General features: G+C 39.7%; 1 protein-coding gene across 1 annotated transcript; it reads right to left on the bottom strand.

The window, feature by feature from the left end:
• Positions 1–5811: 5811 nt before the first annotated feature.
• On the bottom strand, positions 5812–20080 carry LOC135940234 (uncharacterized). Its single transcript, XM_065485039.1, has 4 exons — positions 19929–20080; positions 13138–13246; positions 7836–7993; positions 5812–6841 (listed from the first exon to the last, which is right to left on the bottom strand). The coding sequence occupies exons 1-4, from the start codon at positions 20069–20071 to the stop codon at positions 6379–6381; spliced, it is 873 nt and encodes a 290-aa protein (XP_065341111.1). The 5' UTR covers positions 20072–20080; the 3' UTR covers positions 5812–6378.

Genomic DNA, 20080 nt, shown 5'->3' with positions numbered 1-20080 from the left:
AGGGATCTCGGCTTGGGACGACCCAGAGTCGACCCCGCCGTGCCCTCAACCTTGCCATCAAACGAGCGACAGCCGGCACTCCTGAAGAAAGAAATTCATTTTCGGACGAGGGGTGGCTCTTAAGTCTGCGAAGAAGTCCGGCCGGGGGAGTGAAATCGAGTTCCAGCGCCAAATCTCCCTGACGAGTTGCTGGGGGCCAGCGTGGAAGAGCGTCAAGCCTTGGCTAACGCCCGGCTGCTCACCATGCTTCTAACTCAGCCAAGTCAACTTTGAGAAAACCAGCCCAAGCTGACATCGAAGTTCCTGGCTATCATTCTGATCAGTCGAACAGGCCTCGCGGCTCCTGGTGGATGGTGGCTACGTGGGACCAAGATTGCAGTGAGGACCGGCGCCCTGAACCCGCCTTCGGAGACGACCCCGGCTATTCTAATTTGTCCAGGCGCCAATTCCCGACTTGGCCTCTTTTGTAGGCCCGTCGGGTCTTGTGTATTATTGTTAACCCAGAATAAATACAGAATAATAATAATAAAGAATGAAGTAATATATATTTAATGTGAATATAAATCAATTAAAAACTTAAATAGAGCGTTCAAACTGATACAGGACAGTACATCCGCATTGGGTGCCATCTACTTTTTCGTGTTTATTTACCTATATGAGCTGGGAGATAAAAGCGGAAACGTGTTGCGGAAGGTCGAAGTTTCCTTTTCAGTTGCGAAAACACAAATATTGGCTCTTGTCAATCCTCAAACATTGCGCGAGCATACAGACCAGATTGATATCAAACAAGTTCACCAACTCGCAGCAGTTATTCCGTGTTTAACTTGGCTTCAGATATCCATATTTTGAGAGTTCAATTAATTTAGACTAATGTGATGGATTTTGAAAGGAAATCAAAGAAACAATTTTTGAGCAGCACCGAAAACATTTGAACAGAACATTCAAACACAATTTTAAGGATAGCAAATTTAATAAAACTAATCGTGCTTAAGGAATAATTAATTTCAAAATTCAATATTTTTATTTAAATTTCGCTGCGAATCGAGTATATTTTTTTGCATGGATTTATTTAAAAATAATTAGAACTGATATCAAACGAAATTTATTATCTGCAATCAATTGACCAAGAATTAATGGATTAAAAATGGATTTGGGAAGAAAAATCAAATCAAACGCTTCGTTTTTCGCTCTACTCGAAATTTCGATGATAGCTGCCCATCCTCATTAAATTCTCAACATTTCTGTCAAATAATCTGTTCAGAAAATTAATAATTTACGAAGGAACCACATTTTAAAAATATGCAGTAATAAAGTGCCAAAATGTTTTAAGTGCAGGATGACAAAAAAATATAAATAATCACCAAAAGAGATGATCGCCTTCAATATCATCGACGCAATGATCATTAGCTAATTACGCGCAATTCATGCTAATCCCCTACTCGACGGCACTCACATGCATTTATATTTATTAAATCAAAATATATACTAGCTGCATCAACGCGCCGTCGGGGTAATTACGCCCAATTTCCACCCCTCGGGCCTTGAGGAGTCGCGGCTCGATCTTCTCTAATCTGGCTTTGTAATATCCTGCCCGTCTCTCTTCCTTCTTCAGAGCCAGCAGCCGAGAAGCATCTTCAAATGATGATCGCGCGCGGAGTCCCCCCAGCGCAGCATCTCATCATAATCGCTAATCACCACACGCCATTCGAACATCTTCTGATCTCTCTCTGCTCGGCCGGCTCCTCTACATCGCGCTCGTCTTGTCCACTTACATATAAATATACATACTTCACTCGGTGCTGAGAAGGGGCACGGGGATTAACTTGCTTGATGTTAATATAATCGCTCTGTGCCGTGGCATGCGCGCACAACACACACACACACACACATGACAGCACACCGGTGCTCAAAAGGCAATTTTCCTGCAAATGAATTATTTGGCTAAATGATTATTTCAATTACTTTTTTTCTGTTCATCTTGATGTATTTTTTTCCTGCATAAAAACAATTTTAGCCTCTCTTAAAGAGGAATGATAGTGCAAAAGCCTGGAAAATGCTTGTTGCCAATACATAAACTCGTCCCTTAGGATTCAGTTAAAGCCTAAATTGACCTAAGAAGCACTCTAATTTTTTGAGAAAATTGGCTGGAAAGTTATCGTGCTTTTCAAATGGTAATGGCTGTCTCCTTACTTGAAATCCGATTTAATTTCAAAACCAATAAGTGGCAAACACCGTTGGACAGATCTCGACGAGAGGAATCGGAATATGCCAAGAAAATATGTTCAAGCACTGTACATTTTGGAGAAAAATGGCAAAATTTGAATTTTTATTGTAGGAAGGTCAATTTTTTATTATTGCAAATTGTTAATCGACCAATTGTTTATGGCATCCAACAATCTAAATAATTTTCAATTGTTGCCCAGTATCATTCCACTTTAAATTCATCATTTTATTTGCAAGCCGTTGATTATTCTACATTTTTTCTTTGTTCAAAATATAATTTTTTTTAATGTTGAGTTAACTTTTTCTAAGCTAGACAAGGGCAGGGGTTTTCAATTAAATAAAAATTTGAAGAATTATTTCTTCAACCATGAACCCTAAAAAATATTCGATATTTTAACATGCAATAATGTTTAAATTCAAATTTAGGACACGAAAAAACGTTCGTCTTAATTATAATTAATTATAAATAATTATTCTAGTTATGTTTAACTTTTAAGAAAGATACATTCATCAATTTGGCCTATCAATGAAAAAATAAATCAAAAGACACGATACTTTTTCTACAAAAAATTTAAAAAGACAACTAGTATGTGCAGCACTATAATGATTGTTTTATTAGCAAAAAATTGATATTCAGGGCATTATTTTTTTCTTGATATTTTTTCATATTGTAAAATTGTTAACTGTATTTCCCAATTCTAAAAACCATGTCTCAATTAATCAAGAATTCTAGCCGACGCAAAAGTATGTATTTTTTGTTAATTTCACGCGTAAGATTCCGCGCTTGAGCATCTTCCGTTTTTCGCTTAGCGCGTTTTCCTTGTACAACCGGTGATTGATGTGCATTCCCGAGATGCTGAGAGTGAAAATGATTCATGCTCGGAGGTATGTCTGTTAGCAAGAATGAATCAGCGATAAATTCCTTACAACACGCTCGAGAGCTTCATTTAGAAAATTAAAAAAAATGTATAAATGCATAGCCGCGGTTGCTTATTTATTTTCAATTTGATTTAAGAGGGGAGTAAATTAACCAAAGCTATATTCTTCACTGCCAGAATCAAATCATAAACTTCGTTAGTTGAAATCTCTGATGTGCATTGCAAAACAAGATTTGTTTGAAAACAGAGCGTGCGTGCACGCGAGTGCTGTTGTGAGCTCGGCTGATGATGGCTCTCTCTCATTGTTAACAAATTGCGACTTGTGTTCATTCATTCATGGAAGTAAATTTTTCAATTGAGAGAGCGAGAGACGTGGAGTCCGTGAAATGCATGTCTGACCTAATGAGATAAAACTCGGCGATTCATATACAGAGAGCATTGCGTCACAGGATGCAAGCATTTACTGAATTTAAAGATAATAGGACCAACTTTCAATCTGATAATAAAATGATCACTCATTATATCATGATGAGCCAAAATTAAATTCGTCACTCTTAAATCATTGTGTGGCGCATGTTTATTGTTGAGAGCGCGCAGCGCGAGTGAGAGAGAGAGAGCAGGGACGATGTCTTGACGACACCCAAATTGCTTCTAATGAGGAAGAAATAAATTCCCACTTCCCCACTTTGAGATCCCTGTGTCGCTCCAGAACTAAGACGCGTCATTCTGTGTATGCGTGCTCATCTCATCCCTCGAATTTTATTTTATAATTTTGAGATTTATAGTGTTTGAAATTTGGAATTTCTTTTTCTAAACATATTGAGAAAAAAGTGAGAGCTTCAATTCTAGCCACCTCCAAACTAAACTCTCTCCCCAGATCATCAGTCAGCACTGCTTTGAAACTTTTCAATCTTGCAATAGCTCCAATCGCAAGTTACGGAATAGAGGCGATTTGGCCATTTTTAAATCTCAAAGACTTTAATAAATTAGAATCCTCCAAATCAAGATTTCTAAAAAGAGCTCTTTCCGTATCCAAATTAATGAAATCCAGGCTGACATATAAATTAGCAGACACTGATTTCCTTGTAAAAGAATTGCAAACGAGATTTTCACTGCCGGAGACTGATTCATTTAAAAAGTTCATGGCTAACCAGGATTTTAAGGCCTCCGAAATCGACCCGGGGTTTTTCGTCACCCCCGCCATGGTCAACCAAAATTGGAAGGGAGCCATGTTTATTAACAGACATATGTTCACGAGACACGCTTGTCACGGTTTTCACTATTTGATCTGTAATAAATTGACCTATCACTCCTGCGCGAGTGAGGACTGCGAGTGCAAATTCTGTGATATTAAACAAATTAACTTTTACCATTTTTTTGAATGTGTTAAGAACAATCTGACGTTGTGCCAAGCCGCCAAAGCAAAAACGAGCATTGATATGTGATTTAATTACTCTGTATTTTTTGTCTGTTGTACACCTTTTGGTGTTTAATAAATATTTCATTCATAGTGTTTGAAAAAAGGAAATTAACGGAAATTACCTATAAAAGGTCTTTATAATTTTGTAACATGAAATATTTATTATACTCAACTTGTGGGAAGCTGAAGAAGAAGTAAAATCCACGCAGTTGGTGCTGATCTCTCGCTCGGAGTTGGTGTCGCTGCCGATATTGTGAGGTACCCTGGCCGTCCCGAGTGTGAGCCGAACTCCGCTGTCGTCGGTGATGTTATCAAACAAGAGGCCGAAAAAGTTGGTACTTTTCGGCACTTGGTGACTAAGCAGAAGTCTTCATAGAAAATCTACAAAAAGCCTGATCCCTTTGTCCAAAACGTGAAATAAACTTTCATATGCCTGGCTGAGGAAATTATACTCATTATACTACAACAAATAATTTCACTCTGAAATAGGTCGATGATACGGTTTGTCCTTTCTCTCCACCACAGGGGTGCTTGCTTTATGAGAGGATCGTCACATTTTCCGGGTCAGTTAGCGTTAAGCAAATCAGAAACTATTAAACTGACTATGCTTTAAGCGAATAGAAAATGATCACTTTCCACAAAAGAGAACCTTCTGTGTTTATTGACGTCCATTTGTTTATTGACCTCCACGTAGGACCGAGCCACCATAAATTTGTTAACAAAAAAAAAGCATGCGATGGTCGCAGAATGCACTTTGGCCCCCTCCGTGTGTCTACTAGTGCCTGGCTTTTTAATTTGTGTATGAACGAAAACTCACGCGCATTCAAACAAAAAATTAGCCAAATATTTTTTGCTGAATACTGAACTGATTGACTGAATTTTTTTCCCTGTTATCAACACAAAAAAGTGTCCTGAATTTGGAAATGTATGGGGCATAGTTGCTCTACTGATCCGCAAAAAATTACTTTGAGTCAAAATTCCTACGTGAACAGAGAAAATTGGATTACTAGCTTCGATTAAATATCATTAAAAATTGGTATAAATTCTGCCGCGACTGGCTGGACCGATTTTTGTTTCCAGGACATCAAATAAAAACTAACGAGTGGAAGAATGTATTCTAAAATTAGAGTGGAATTGCTCTAAGCTTTTAAATATACGACGACGTCACCTTTTTAAACGCCAAGTATAGTTTTTGCCATTATGCTTCTTGCATTTATTAAATTATATTTACTCAAACCATGACAATTTGATTTAAATGTGAAAAAACTGTTGGTAATGGTAATTAAAAAATAAAGTATCCATGTGGTCATCTTACATAGATTCATTTTGAGAAAAAAAAATCAAATTTCATGCATTGGCTAACTGAGAATTTTAAACGCTCGACATTTTTTCTGCCTGAGTTTATCAATTAAGCACGAATTTTGAGCTTATTGAGCCTTACTTGAACTCTACAGAAACCGTCTATGACTGCCAAAACATCTAAAAGAATTTAGAAACTTCCAAATAAAGATATCCATAAAATAAAATGGCTAAAGCTTCGTGCCAGAGTTTTTTTTAAATAAAGTTTCAGATGAAAATAGAATTTTGCTGAATGCAAAGTCGATAATTATAGAACTTTTTGGACTATATTAGTTCCTTTCTAAAGCAGAAATCAAGAAGGTTTAAATAGCCCTAAGACTGTTCGTAAAAAAGATTTACCAACCAAACATAAATGACATCCTTTTAAATTAAGCTACAAAGGGTGAATTAAAACCAATAAAACTGTCTTATAGCACTGACTATTCTGTGACGAAACACAGTTTAAAAATTCGTGTCTTGCCCAAGGAACTTAAAACTCCTGAAATTTACAATCTAAATTTAATTCAATTTTTGACACTTTGCTTTAAGACTGATTTTCCTGCAAGGAATTTCGAGGTGCAAAGCCGGCTCCCTGCTGTTCCAACTCAGCCTGCCTCGCCTGGGTTCCATTTGTTTGGTTCTGCCCCCGACGAGTCCGCCCCCGGCCGCGGCCTCCTGGGCCTCGATCGGAAGGTGAAGGGAAACCATGTGCAGCACGGCCGCTGAGTGCTGGGCGGCCAGACGGCCCTTTCGGCCACCGCTTGTCGGGCGGCTGGCCCCGCTGCTCGACGGCGCCGGGGGCGGTGGAGGCGATGAACACGTGGACGGGGGCGGCGTGGGCAGGTGGCCGCACGGGTGAGGGTGGAGGCCCACGTGGAGGCGGTTGATCAGGGTCAGTCGCGAGCTTCGCAGGGACAGGTCGTCATTGGCCCCCGCAGGAACGCTCTTGCTCGGAGGCGGTTCTCTGGAGGCCGTTCTCTGTCTGTATATGCAGTAGATTTTGGTTTCTTAATTATTGCTGCATAGCTAACGATCATTGTTAGGTAATCATGAAATTTTTGAAAAATGTTCCTCCATTTTGAGGGGGAGTGGGCGCCAAAACTGTTATTGCTCAATTACTGGGGGTGTTATTGGGGCCTGGCACCCACGGGAAGTGTTGTGTTAATAAAATTCAAAACAATATGGAGCTGTAAAATACATATTTATGAAACAGTTACCCAAAATAACAAAGAGATTTTTCGTTTTCTCAGGAACCTTGCATGGGGGAAATTTCACTGCGTGACATTTATTGTGAGTTATGGATTACCAAAGTTATACAACCAAAAATCCTTTTATTAAATTTAACACGAAAAAAGTATTTTTAATGCACACTGATGTTTTGTGTTCATTTTTCTCTCGATAAATTCCTAAATTACTTATAGCTGCAATATTTCTAATAGCTTAATGCTTAATACTGAAATAAATACCTTCAAAATGTCTGATCTGGCTGTTAGACAATGAGGTTCGATACTTAATACTTTCTTATTTATTCTTAAACCAACAGTAAAAAAACTGCAACACATATTTAATCGAATTAAAAAAGATTCAAAATAACTTGTGATTTTGTTGGTTATTTTTTAATTTGAATAAAATTTACAGAGCTTATAGAAGAACCCCTTAAGAGAATTTTCAATCTCAACAAAATTTTCCAAAGTCAGAAGAACAAAATTACCAATATTAAATAAAAATTTCTTATCAATTTTTTCAACCTTCGTTGGTCAAATTTTTTACCACTGAGCTAGGTTCACATACCAAAAAGTTATTAACAGTATAAATTAATGTCCCATCCCATGAAAGTTTTTTTGCAAGTCAAATTTTTCTCTGGCTTTTTTCCAAAGAAAAAATTGTGTGATATGAAAAATTATGTTCTAGAAATTTTATTTACGATTTCTTTATCAGATAGTGAACTGAAAGGTGCAGAAAGCGTAAACACTCACCGCGAAATGAGCCTCTCTGTGAGCCAGGGTGTGAGGTCCATGTGGTCGATGGGACAACGAGCCCCTCTGGACCTTGCGGAATTCCTCTGGAGCCACGGTTTGAGGCAGTCTGCGTGGAATTCGTGGCCACACTGCAGCCCGCTCACGGTTTCGCCAGCCTGCAAAACGCGCGCGCGATCAGAATTAGATTTCCCAAATGGTTTAGTTTTTCGTGCTTTGACCCGGAATTAAAGAGCAGCAATAGAATTTTGTTGCAAAAACAGGCAATCTAATCAAAATGCTATACTTTATACTCCACTGATTTTATCGAATTGAATTCCGCGAAATGCTAATGCACGCCAGCAGAGAAGGCGAAACCGAAATCCAGCAGAGAGACTGATGATATTTTTCTGCTCATTAAAGTGTCAAACGCAAGAGGGCTTATTTTTATTTGCTTTTAATTATGTGTCTGGCCGCCGCCGTGCGTAGTAATATTCCAATTATCTCCAAGTTTGGACCGCGGCTTTGTTTCGCCAAAGCAGAGGAAAAGCGCGGGTAAATTACAGCCGGGGCGGAGTCGGTGTAAATTAAACGATACGCGCGCCGCTTTTATTTTGAATGACAGCGAGTGAGCAGAGAAAAATTTAATTTTTCACAAAAGCAATTTCGTGTTCCATAGCCGCAGGGTGATTGTTTTAAACGCGCGCGTCCGTCTCGCTCCGCTGATGAGAGCGGGCGCGCCGCGCCGCGCCGCACAGCACCGCACGGCACCGCACCGGCCGGCCGGCCGGCCGGCCGGCCAGCCAGCCGAACGTTTATTTTCTCAAATCATTCTAAGAAAGGCCGTGTTGTGGGACGCCTCTGCCGAACGCATACAATTATTACAGGTTTTCGGAAACGAGCTTGTTGAGCTATACCCATCAAAGCGCAAACCTAATTTGTTAGCGTGCAAATCATGTAAAACATGGGAAAATCAGTATTACACGAGATATGTGCCTAATACTATACCCTAACTCGATATATTTTGATACGATTAAAATCCAAATTTATTCAGTATTAATCAGCGTACGTTTTGAATTTCTTGGTAGCTCATACAAAATCAAAATTTGGGCATGTTTGTTTGATCTATCAAATACAATTTTACTCAAAAACTGAAGCAAACAGAACACGAGTTTGCTGTTAATAAATTAACTTCAATTTTCAATTTCAATAATTATTATTTGAAATGCCATTCAATTAACTTTTTACAAGCAATGGAGGAGATGACAATTAACTCTTGCTCTTAAGAAAAATCATTGGTCAGATTTGTGCGACGCGCAGATGTGGCATCCGGTGGAGTACGGTCACGTGAAAATGCGCGAAAAGAAGCAAGTTTTTGTCAATATTTTAACATAATTTGCATTACTTGTATACTAATTGTGTCTTTTGGATAGTAAAAACAAACTCTTGACACTCGTACGGCAATCCAAAGAGAGCGTTTTGTTTCCCACAGAGACGTCATCTTTGATCTGCGCAGAGGGGACCAATTTTATCGCACATCTAGCTCCCGCTGACATTGGTTTTTTTTAATCAGCATCTGATCAGTGGTACGATTTTTATCCAAATTATTGTGTGGATGATAAATTAAGTGCATTAAACTGAAAACTCACTCAAAGATTTTTCTCAACCTGCTGAACCGACAGATTTTTGTTGTTTTTATTTATTTTTATTTCCTATTGGGGGCGGAATCTAGTTTCCTTACTGATCCACAATAATTTAATTTTGAATCTCAATTTTCCATTTGCTTGTATATGGGCAGGAAGTTAAATTTAAACTATGGCAAATAGAGGCAAATATTTATAGCAAGAAAATTAGTAACATAATATCCTCCCAATAATCTCAAAACCGTCTGAAGTCTGAATATGCTCCAGCACCATACAAACAATTTTAATTTTAAATTTCATTTCTTGACTGTACAAAAGATGAAAAATTTCCTCCTCGAATGTAGAAAAAGCATTTTAAATTTCATTCAACACATTTTAAATAGGTGTTTGGTATGAAATGTCTTGAAAAAGAGATTTTCCATTATTTCAACTTGATTGCATCTCTAATTTTCGAGGAAGATAATAATTGAAATGGCAATTTTCGACTAGATTAATAGACTATTCCGGGAAAATGATGTAGAATTCGTTGCGACCATACTAATTTTGATGCCGTGAGCGCCAAACTTGTTCCTCAAAGAGAGATATGAGGAAAAGCTTGATTTTTTTGCCTGCGGAGCTCTTTTTTTTGCCCTCTGCTCAGGCCGCGAATGTCATGTGCGAGGCCTGAACTGAACTGTGCGCTATGCCGGGGCCTCTCTCTCTCTCTCTCTCTCTCTCTCTCTTTGCGCCGAGTAGTGCATGCATCTCACGTGGGCCAGTTTAAATTACACACAACGTACGTGAGCTGATCACACGCGGCGATAAAAAGACTACTCCGCGCGTCTCTGCTCGTTATGCAAGAGCGTGATATTATTATTGTTCCTCGGGAGCAAAGGTAATCGCAACACATGTAAAGCATTTTGTCACACGCTGCACGCGCGCACGCACGCACACGCGTTCTAATTAAATTATTCAAAGTATGCGTGGCCATTACGCATTTCGGTCGGCCCGCCGCCCGCCCGTCCGCCCGCCCGCTCGGCTTGCGAGGTGCGGGTGCAGCGATGTTATTTGCATCGGAATTGCGTCTCGCGCGTCGGCGTGGGCGTTTGTAGTTAATAATTGCGGCAACACGTGAGGTAAAAATTTCCGCTTATCTTGATTGAAAGCCAACGCTGCTATGCGAGTTGCGCACGGTGTCGTCTGCCACGATTCTAAGAGATGCCGAGCGCGCAGTATATAGGATTTCACGGCGTGTCTTTTGTGAAAATGTGAACAAAAATTTGAAAAGATATAAGCGCTGGATCAATGACAGAAGAATGGTGCTATTCAAAACGATTTCACAGCAAAAGGGTTGCAACTTTTCTTAATATTTCGTGCGTCGGTGTTTTCCTTTCAGCAGAGAAAACCTGTGGAATGTGTGATTTAGAATTTAGAGATTTGCCTTTTAACGATTATTATTGTATTTTCAAAAAATGGCACGTTACGTCGTTTCGAGCAAATCCAACAAAGCGATATCATCTAAACCCCCACAGTTGATTTGAAGGAGCTCAAGATCTTCTCTAGATTATGTCACAGCTTACAAAAAGACGACTTTTAAAAAGCTTTGATATAACTGATAAAATATCGATGTTTTGAAAATTTTACGAAATAAACGATTTTTTTAAGAAAATGAAGAATTTCTACCCACGAACAAAATAGAAAACCCGTGTTTTTTTTGTAAGCAGACCACGTGGAGATGAGATTTTGGCGTTTTATGCTAAAATTACCTTAAAAAATTTAATTTCGGTAAGCTTTGAATGAGCCAAAACTGTCCTGTGATCAAATAATCTCCTCTTGAGTGGACAATTCAATTAATTCAATAATTATTCCTGAAAGCATTTGAGGAACGTCAATGCTTCGGTTTCTATGATATATTTTTAGACCTATATTCTGTAAATTCCTTGCTTTGAAATATCATCATAGAAAATATAATTTATCCACTTTTCCTGAGTGTTTTGAATGAATTCCTTTTTTTCCTAACAAGGAAAACAAATTTTTGAGGATTGCAAACACACTCTTGCATGAGTGAGAGATGCTCTGTTTTGCTCAATTATTAGGATAAAGTATTAATCAAAATTTACATTTTCTGATATTTTAGTAAAATTAATCGATAATTATTAAGTTCCTGGTCACACTTTTAAATATTAGATTGCTGAAGTAGGCGCCAGTCCTGTTCACACTCACGCGCGCAATGAGAAATGAGAGTGGACGAAAGGAGAATCCTGCGTGAAAAACAGCAGCGAAAATAACCAGCCCCTAATGAGCAAATAACGGCACAAAAGTTAAGCGCGCGCTCACCACGCCGCCCGAACTTTGAAGCGGCTCATTAGGCACTTGAGACCGAGTCACTTATTGCACATTTGCACAGCCTAAAGCACAGCTGCTGCTGCTACACATAGTTGGTCTAAAATGAGTGCCTGCGTTTTGTTATACATATATATTTTTCCCGTCTCACACACACACTCACACACACAGAGCATATGAAATAATGCTGGCGCTGCGACAGCATGCTATTTCTGCTGTTATTTCAGTAATTAGATCCGCCTTAGCCCAATATTTGGCCACGCATAAAAAATTCCCATGCAGCAGCAGCAGCAGCAGTAGCACAGAGAGCTTTGTGATGCGGATCAACTCTTTGACTCGCTCTCACAGTCAAAGGGTTGAATAAATGTGTGCGAGAGAGCGCTTCTAAATACACTCAAGGGGCAGTGTGTCAAGCGAAAAATAGCACAAAAGACGCAGACAATTTATTTTAATAAAACTATTGATTGGGATTAATTCTATGTAAAAGATAAATTAATTTCTCATGAATTGCCAGCCCTTGATTGTTTACTGGGGGAATTCAATATGGCATCGAAATAATGGAGGCCAATCAGGAGACAGTCCCATGCAGCAGCCAATCAGAAGCGTCGAAAAAGAGGCGTGCTGACCCAATAATTTCTTTCCCGCGTATTTTGATACATTTCTATCAGCCTGATGTGCCGTCTATAACGGTCGATTCACCAATTACCGGGACAATCAGCTGTTAGTAAAGAGATAACAACAAAAATATTCAACGTGCTGAAGGTATTTTCATGGTAATTAAATTTTCCAAGCCAATTTCATTTTACGTTTGTATCTTTCCCGCCGTACTCTACCAAACGCCATTACTGCGCGTCGCGTGAATCTGGCCCCCGGTGCTGGTATATAGGGGACAAGTCCAAAAGCTATCTGCATTTAATTAGAAGCTAGCTCATTTTCATTCGCCTCTCATTATTTTATTAGACATTTTTGATTAATTCCAATATTTATTTCAACGAAACCCCCTTACGTATGAAAAAACCCTTCACATTTGGATTTTCGGCATGTTTTTCCCGCACAATAAAATCTAGAAATCAATAATGCAGCTACCTCCCATTGTACACTGCCACAGTTGTTAGAATTTGCTGCTGCAACATTCAACTAGTCTTAAGCTTGCTGTTGTAGAAAGGTACGTTCGCATTTTTGTCCCACGCCATGCCGACGCCTGCATCACAGAACACAAAACACTGCGAGTCCCCCTCCGACGCATACATACAACATGCTTTTTGGAAAACACCTGCGTTCGGCACGCTACATATGATTTTGTGACAGCTCGAAAGATAAGCAAACTTGGTCATTGCACCCGGGAAAATAGAACTCACCTCATAATGGCTGAGACAAAGACAGCACTGATGACCTGGAGCAAGAAGTCGATGCCGCGGCGGAATTTTCCACTCGGGCAGTGCCCTTACTAATACACTGACGGCCACCCTGAAATTCGAACAAAATTTATCTTAATTCAATACAGCACTTTCATATCAATCATGTATAGCTGATGGGAAAGAGTGTCCTCTTTATTTGCAGGAACGCGCATTCAATTCAAAAATATACAATGAATACCACCCCGATGGCCCCATTGTTAAGGGTTATTCACAGACGTGTCAAAGCAGTGGGAGATGTTTCGAGCAGATCGGTGATCAAAACAAGGCCAGAGATGGCAAAAGGTGGTGAATTTCATGCCTCAAAATGCTCAAATTGGCTGGGAGGCGCCTCCGCTTGTTGTTATCCGCACCTTACCAGCGGATTTATGGACAAATGACTGGCACCTCAATGAAACACATCGGTACGGGAAGGCGTAAAGATCACCGCGATTGGGCCCAAGATTCTTACCGGCCACTCGGGCCCAATGATATCCGCTCGGCGGTGTTGTTGGGTCCCCGTAAGCTCATAACCCACGGGTTGTGTTGAGCAAATGTTCAATAAAATAAAATATAAATATAAATAGCACCAATGTAACTTTCAGCAAATCTCAATATTGACGTAGAAAAAGAAAAAAAGGAGACAAACCTTTTCATAGACTATATATACAGAGGGTCGTCTTTATTTTGCCAACTTATTTCGGCTTTCTTTTTCAGCCCTGTTTCATGAAAGCTAGTCAAATAGATAGTTTTAAAAATAGATACAAATCCAAATTACATGACTTCTATTGAATATATACTGAACTATTTCTTGGACACAATTTTTCAGGAGAGTACAACGTATTTTGTTATGGATCCTGCGCGTGTGGCCTGTGGACGAACGCACACACAATACAGTGGCCCAGGTGCTCTTGTCCATAGCGCGCAACCACTATATACGGCTGCACCCTGCGCGATAGAAAAATCAAAATAAATAATGGTTTTACGACGTTGGTGCTCAAAAAATATTCTATTGTATTTTTTCAATAATGAAAATTGTGATACCAACCAACTTCAAACACTTTACTATTTAAATTCTAGTCAGGGTCAAACAAATAGTTTTAAGGTCCTGAAAACCAAGCCCTTTGGCTCGCATTGTTAAGGCACTCTCAGAAGTGTCAAAGCAAAGGGAGGTATTTGAGCTACCAGTTCCGAGATCTAATACCGGCTACCCAATGTCAGAGATGACTCTCCGGAGATGGCAAAAAGTGGTTAGTTTAGTGACTCGAAATGCTCAAATTTCTCAACGGGCTGGGAGGCGCACCGGCGCCGACTCGCTACTTGCTGGTTTGCACCTTTCCAGCATGCGTGATTTGGCTTCACGGGACGAATGTCTAGCGTTTCAATGCAGTCCTCGGTGCGGAGGCAAGTGGCCCTTCGGTGGGCTGGGTCCCTGCGTGCGGCCTGGTGCGTCCATGTTATCCGTTCGCGGTGTTATTGGGACCCAGGTTTCAGCATTTCGTGCTATGCAGTGCGCGCCCTTCCCGGTCCTCCGGTCCTCGAACAGGGATAAAATGAGCAAAAAAAAAGCAATTCCTTTGCAACTCATTAAATTTAAATCCATAAATATCAATGATTTATCCTGAAATTGATAATTTGGAAAGGAGTAGCCGATGTTTTAGCAATGAGGGTCGAATATACCCCATAATTTCGCAGAGGAAAATCAAACACTTAAATTTTCAGCTTGTATGCTGCGGGAGGGTGGGTGCGCGAGGCGTGATTTTTATGCATTCAGCTGATGTGTTTGTGGTTGGTTATGTTTATGCGTGCCACTGTGAGTATTGTGAGAGCGGATACACCGCCTGCATAAAAGTACAAAACGAGGAGGCAGAGCAGAGGGCAGGTTGGGCTGCGTTGCTGCGGCGGCGGGCCATCGAGAGAGAGAGCGCGCGCTGGCAGGGCTCTCAGGCATATCACGTAGTCGGCCGTGCTCCTGAATATCCACACACCGAAATCAGCTACATGATATATTAGCATAATAAAAAGTGCGAGAGCCAAAACCGCCCCACCGGCGTCGGCCCCCCGTATTAGGCCGCTCGCAGGGGGTGCAAACTGCGTGTGCATCTTGTATGCGTGCATCGTGAGCGTTGTGTCGCTTGAATTAAGAGCCTAATGTAAATATTTATTCGTCGTAAATCAGACACATTCTTTTGATGCACGCGCGAGCCCGCAAAGCAGCTGAATTTAATTCATATTCATTCGGACAGATGCTCTCACCACGAAAATGAATGTGTCGGAGAATTTCCGAAGCACATTTTTGTTTGTGATTTCTTGGAATAGTAGCGATTTTGAAACTCATGGTATATTGTTCGGGCGTAATATTACAAAATTCTCCATTAGCGGCAACATCTAATGAAAATCTTCTCGCTCTAGAAAGCTGCTTTGGCCTTCTCAGGTCACGTATATCATCGCATAATACTTTAAAAACATGCGTTATAAAATTGACACTAAGTTGCCAAGTACAAAGTAATTTATTTGAAAGTAAAGAACACTAAAAAAAAAGAAGAACAAGGGTAAGTCATAATTCACTCTGTGTGAATACAAATTCTTCTACTATTCAGCTTCCTCTTCTCCTCAAGGGCAGCCTACATAACAATGACACAACTGGGGCTGCCATTTACCGGGTTGCTACCAGAGATCTCCGGGTTTGGGACTGAAAATTTTAACACAATATACTAAACTATTTTCTCTGGAAAACGCAACGCATTTTGGTTTGGATCCTCATCGTGCGCGTGAGCAGCGACCTGTGGAGGAACGCACACACACACGGAAATCGCACGCGACAAAGCGGCCAAGGTGCTCTCGTTCACAGCGGGCAACCACTACGGCTGCACCCCCCGCGTCAAGTGATTAAATTCCTCTACACAACTGCGCAAATGAAATGTTTTGTATAAGTTAATTGATGATAGCAAAGAGTTTATCTCCAATGTCAAGCAGCTAGTTTTGCACCACCAATTCTATCACCTGGACGAATTTTTCTGTCTGTGATTATGATTATGTTTACAGCCTAAAAAGGCTAAAAATACCTGACGCATTTTAAGAGTAAATATTTGGCTTAACAAAATAAAAAGAGTATCTGAGTCTGAATCTTATCAATTATTATAAGACAATTAATCGACAATCCATTGGCACTGAATTTTTTGAAATAAATGTTTTCATTTCGATGTTACTGTAAATTGTAAATGTATCAATTGTAATTCCACGCTTACTTATTTACTCAACCGTGAAAGTGGATGATGCAGGGCAACAATTGAAACTTATTTGAATTGTTGGATGCCATAAACAATTTGTTCAACAGTTTGCAACAATAAAAAAGGACCTTCCTACAGTAAAAATTCAAATTTTGCCAATTTTCTCCAAAACTTACAGTGCTTGAACATAATTTCTTGGCACATTCCGATTCCTCTCGTCGAGATCTGTTCAACGGTGTCTGCCACTTATTGGGGAAACTCTTGATTTTGAAATTAAATCGGATTTCAAGTAAGGAGACAGCCATTACCATTTGAAAAGCACGGTTACTTTCCAGCCAATTTTCTCAAAAAATTACAGCTCTTCTTAGGTCAATTTAGGCTTTAACTGAATCTTATGGGACGAGTTTATGCTTTGGCAACAAGCATTTAACAGGATTTTGCAGTATCATTCCTCTTTAAAATAAACCCCAAACCTCATCTCAAGCATCCTGTTATAAGAAACAAATTTTAATTTACTGTGAATCGTACACCAATGGTGTCAAATAAACAAACAATAACAAACGTTTTGACCTGTTAAGGAGAAATAAACAGAATTGAGCACAAACGCGTACAAACCTGAACGGTTGCACGAGCTGTCAGTGGCGAGAAATGCAAACGTGCTGTGGTGCATTCGGCGGTGCCGGAATTTCAGCGGCTCGAAATTAGTTTCAATTTCCTTAGCACGAGAGGCACAAGCAAAATAACAAGTCAGGCGTTCGTCGGCACCTGCTTCACTGAAATATTAGGGCAATAAAAGGTCGGTCGGTCTGGCTGGCAGCGCTAAGTTTCTGGCCGGGTATGCGCGCTTGCTTCGAAAATGAGAATTCACCCTCCCGCGCCCTTGCTTTGGACGAGAAGTCTCGCACTCGCAAAACTCCCCGCCGCCTCGCCACTTTATTCGTCACACAAATGAATCGCCCACTTTTTATCACGCAACAATGAAGTGGCAAAATTATATCGATTGTTGCCGCGGCGTATACTGGGGCCGGGGGCACCGCCGACACAATGGTGCTCACGCGGGGTCCCACGACCTTGGCTATAGCCCGCCTTTCAGCCACCAGCTTTAATGCGCGCGGTGCCGGGCTAAATGTGTGAATAACAGCTGATGCCGATTTCCATCTGGCATGCTGCGGTGCCGGCACTGCGGGTGTTCATTAAAAGAAGAGTGAGAATCAGACACAAACTGACTGCTGCCTTGTTAATTGGCACGCCTCATATTGAAACTTCCGTGCCGCGGAGCAATACTTCAAATTTAGATATTATTATGTAAAAAATAGCACGAGATTTTAATGAAGCTATCCATTAGAGATATAAACGATTTTGCTGTTGTGCAAAATCTTAGGACATTTTATGGGATTTTGTATGTGTATGCGGTGTGTACCAAATAAAATATTTAGGATTGGTGATTTTTCCTGTGTTTTGTAAATGAAGATCGGCACCATTTCCTTAAATAATCATTAAATTCTTGTTTAAATTAAACAAGCTATAACTTATTTACAATTACAAATGAATTTTTACTGATAAAAATGAGGAGGAAGAGTTAAACATTGAATCTTAAGCGTTAAAGTGGATTGATACAGGGCAACAATTGAACATTATTTTGAATTGTTGGATGCCTTAAACAATTTGTTCAACAATTTTTAATAGTAAAAAATGACCTTCATACAGTAAAAATTCAAATTTTGCCAATTTTCTCCAAAATGTACAGTGCTTGAACATATTTTCTTGGCATATACCGATTCCTCTCGTCGAGATCTGTCCAACGGTTTATTAGGGAAACTCTTGGTTTTGAAATTAAATCGGATTTCAAGTAAGGAGACAGCCATTGCCATTTGAAAAGCACGCTAACTTTCCAGCCAATTTTCTCAAAAAATTACAGAGCTTCTTAAATCAATTTAGGCTTTAACTGAATCATTAGGGATGAGTTTATGCATTGGCAACCAGCATTTTCCAGGATTTTGCAGTATAGTTCCTCTTTAATTTTTAGGATATTTTTACCTGCTGAATGGCTAGAAAATTTTGTTGATTTTTCCTCCAACAGAAACTTCAGGAAAAACTGTACAAAGTAGATTACAAACTGAAGAAGGAAACGCAAAACGAACATGCTAGCCAAAAAAACTGACACGTATTCCAACCAAGAATAATTGGCAGTAAACTAGAATTAATTTCCAATCTATTTTTTAGACAGTCTTTCTGAGCAAAAGCGTCAGTTTTAGACGGATTCCAACCTTTAGACGTTTTTATTTCATCCATTTAAATTATATTCAAAGCATTCAAAGGTACTTGGCATTTACATTGAGACTTTTTTAAACTATTTAATATTTTTCAAAAATATTTTTTATGTTGTAAGAAAAAACGACAAAATAAGTCTAAACTTTTGAAATGAAACCAAATTTTTTCTCTCATAAATATACTCCTGAACTGGAAAGTAGATTGAAAAAGAAATTGGCTGAATGATTCCACCAGAAGTTCCAACAACTATTAAAGCAGGTGCCAAAAGGCAAAAATTCACAATTTTTCAACGATTTAGATGCTTTTAGACGGGTTAAATTAATAATAAAATTAACTCAAAATTGTATTATTAATTGCTAATTTGATTATTGAAAGCTCTGAACAAATTTAAAGCTCAGAAGTTATTTAGCCTGGTTCTAAATTCAATGGTTTGCTAATTTGTAATTTAGTTTCAAAGTAATCTTTACTATATGGTTCTGCAGGTCCCATATTACTGCCACATCCAGACAAAATAAATTCAGTTTGTACATAACTGTTAAAAAAGGGGTTGTTAAATATAAGTCCTGGTCCCGGAAAAATTGTGCAACTTTCAACAACCAAACGCGAATTTCCTTGTTGCAAGAAAAGGTCAACAATCAATTCGACAATGTAAATTTGGGTGTTTGTTGAACGTTGCGCAATTTTGCCGGGACCAGGACGAAATTATCTTGAGCAAATCTTCTTCTAAGAATTCTCTAAAAGCACTTAAGTTTACGCTTTGTGCGACAAAGATTCGGCGGAAATTAAAGGAACGACAATCAAGTCAAGGTAACCGTCCCTCTCCGAAGAATTGAATATTAACTCCTTGAAAAAATCTATTCAAGGCTTGTTTCATTCTGAAATGTTACGCCAAAGTGCAATAAAAAAGAGAAACTTGCATGCCGGTGAAAAGTTTATTGGAGTGGCTTGCTCGCATGCCTCTCCTCTGATCGAGCGTGTTTGATTGGCCCAACTTTTCCACAAAGAGAGCAATTTCCGGTTTGGCAAACTCGGCCAGAAATCTCGTGCCGGCAATTAAGCCCGGCCCCGGTATTGTTTAGACAGATCGATTTCTGTCTGTCCGCGAATCAAACTTGAAACTGATATCGAATTCAATAGGTCTCAATCAAGGGGAGCGAAAATCTGGTCCAATTTGCGCGGCGTGCGAATCTGTCAGCAATTTTTCATCGCCGCAGCAGCTGAAATACAAGAAGATAATTCTCGTCATGCACTTACGGTGTGATGATTTCACGTATTCGGTCGGCGGTGGAGGCGCTGCTGGCCGCCTCCGACGAATTTGTGATGCCCTCCGACGAGGACCTTTCGTTTCGCACCTCTTGATTGTGTTGACTCGCCAGCAGCGAATCTAATAACGCCATCAGCCCGGT

Source organism: Cloeon dipterum, chromosome 3 (assembly GCF_949628265.1).
Source record: "Cloeon dipterum chromosome 3, ieCloDipt1.1, whole genome shotgun sequence".
NCBI lineage: Eukaryota > Metazoa > Arthropoda > Insecta > Ephemeroptera > Baetidae > Cloeon > Cloeon dipterum.
This window is presented reverse-complemented; position numbering and strand designations above follow the sequence as displayed.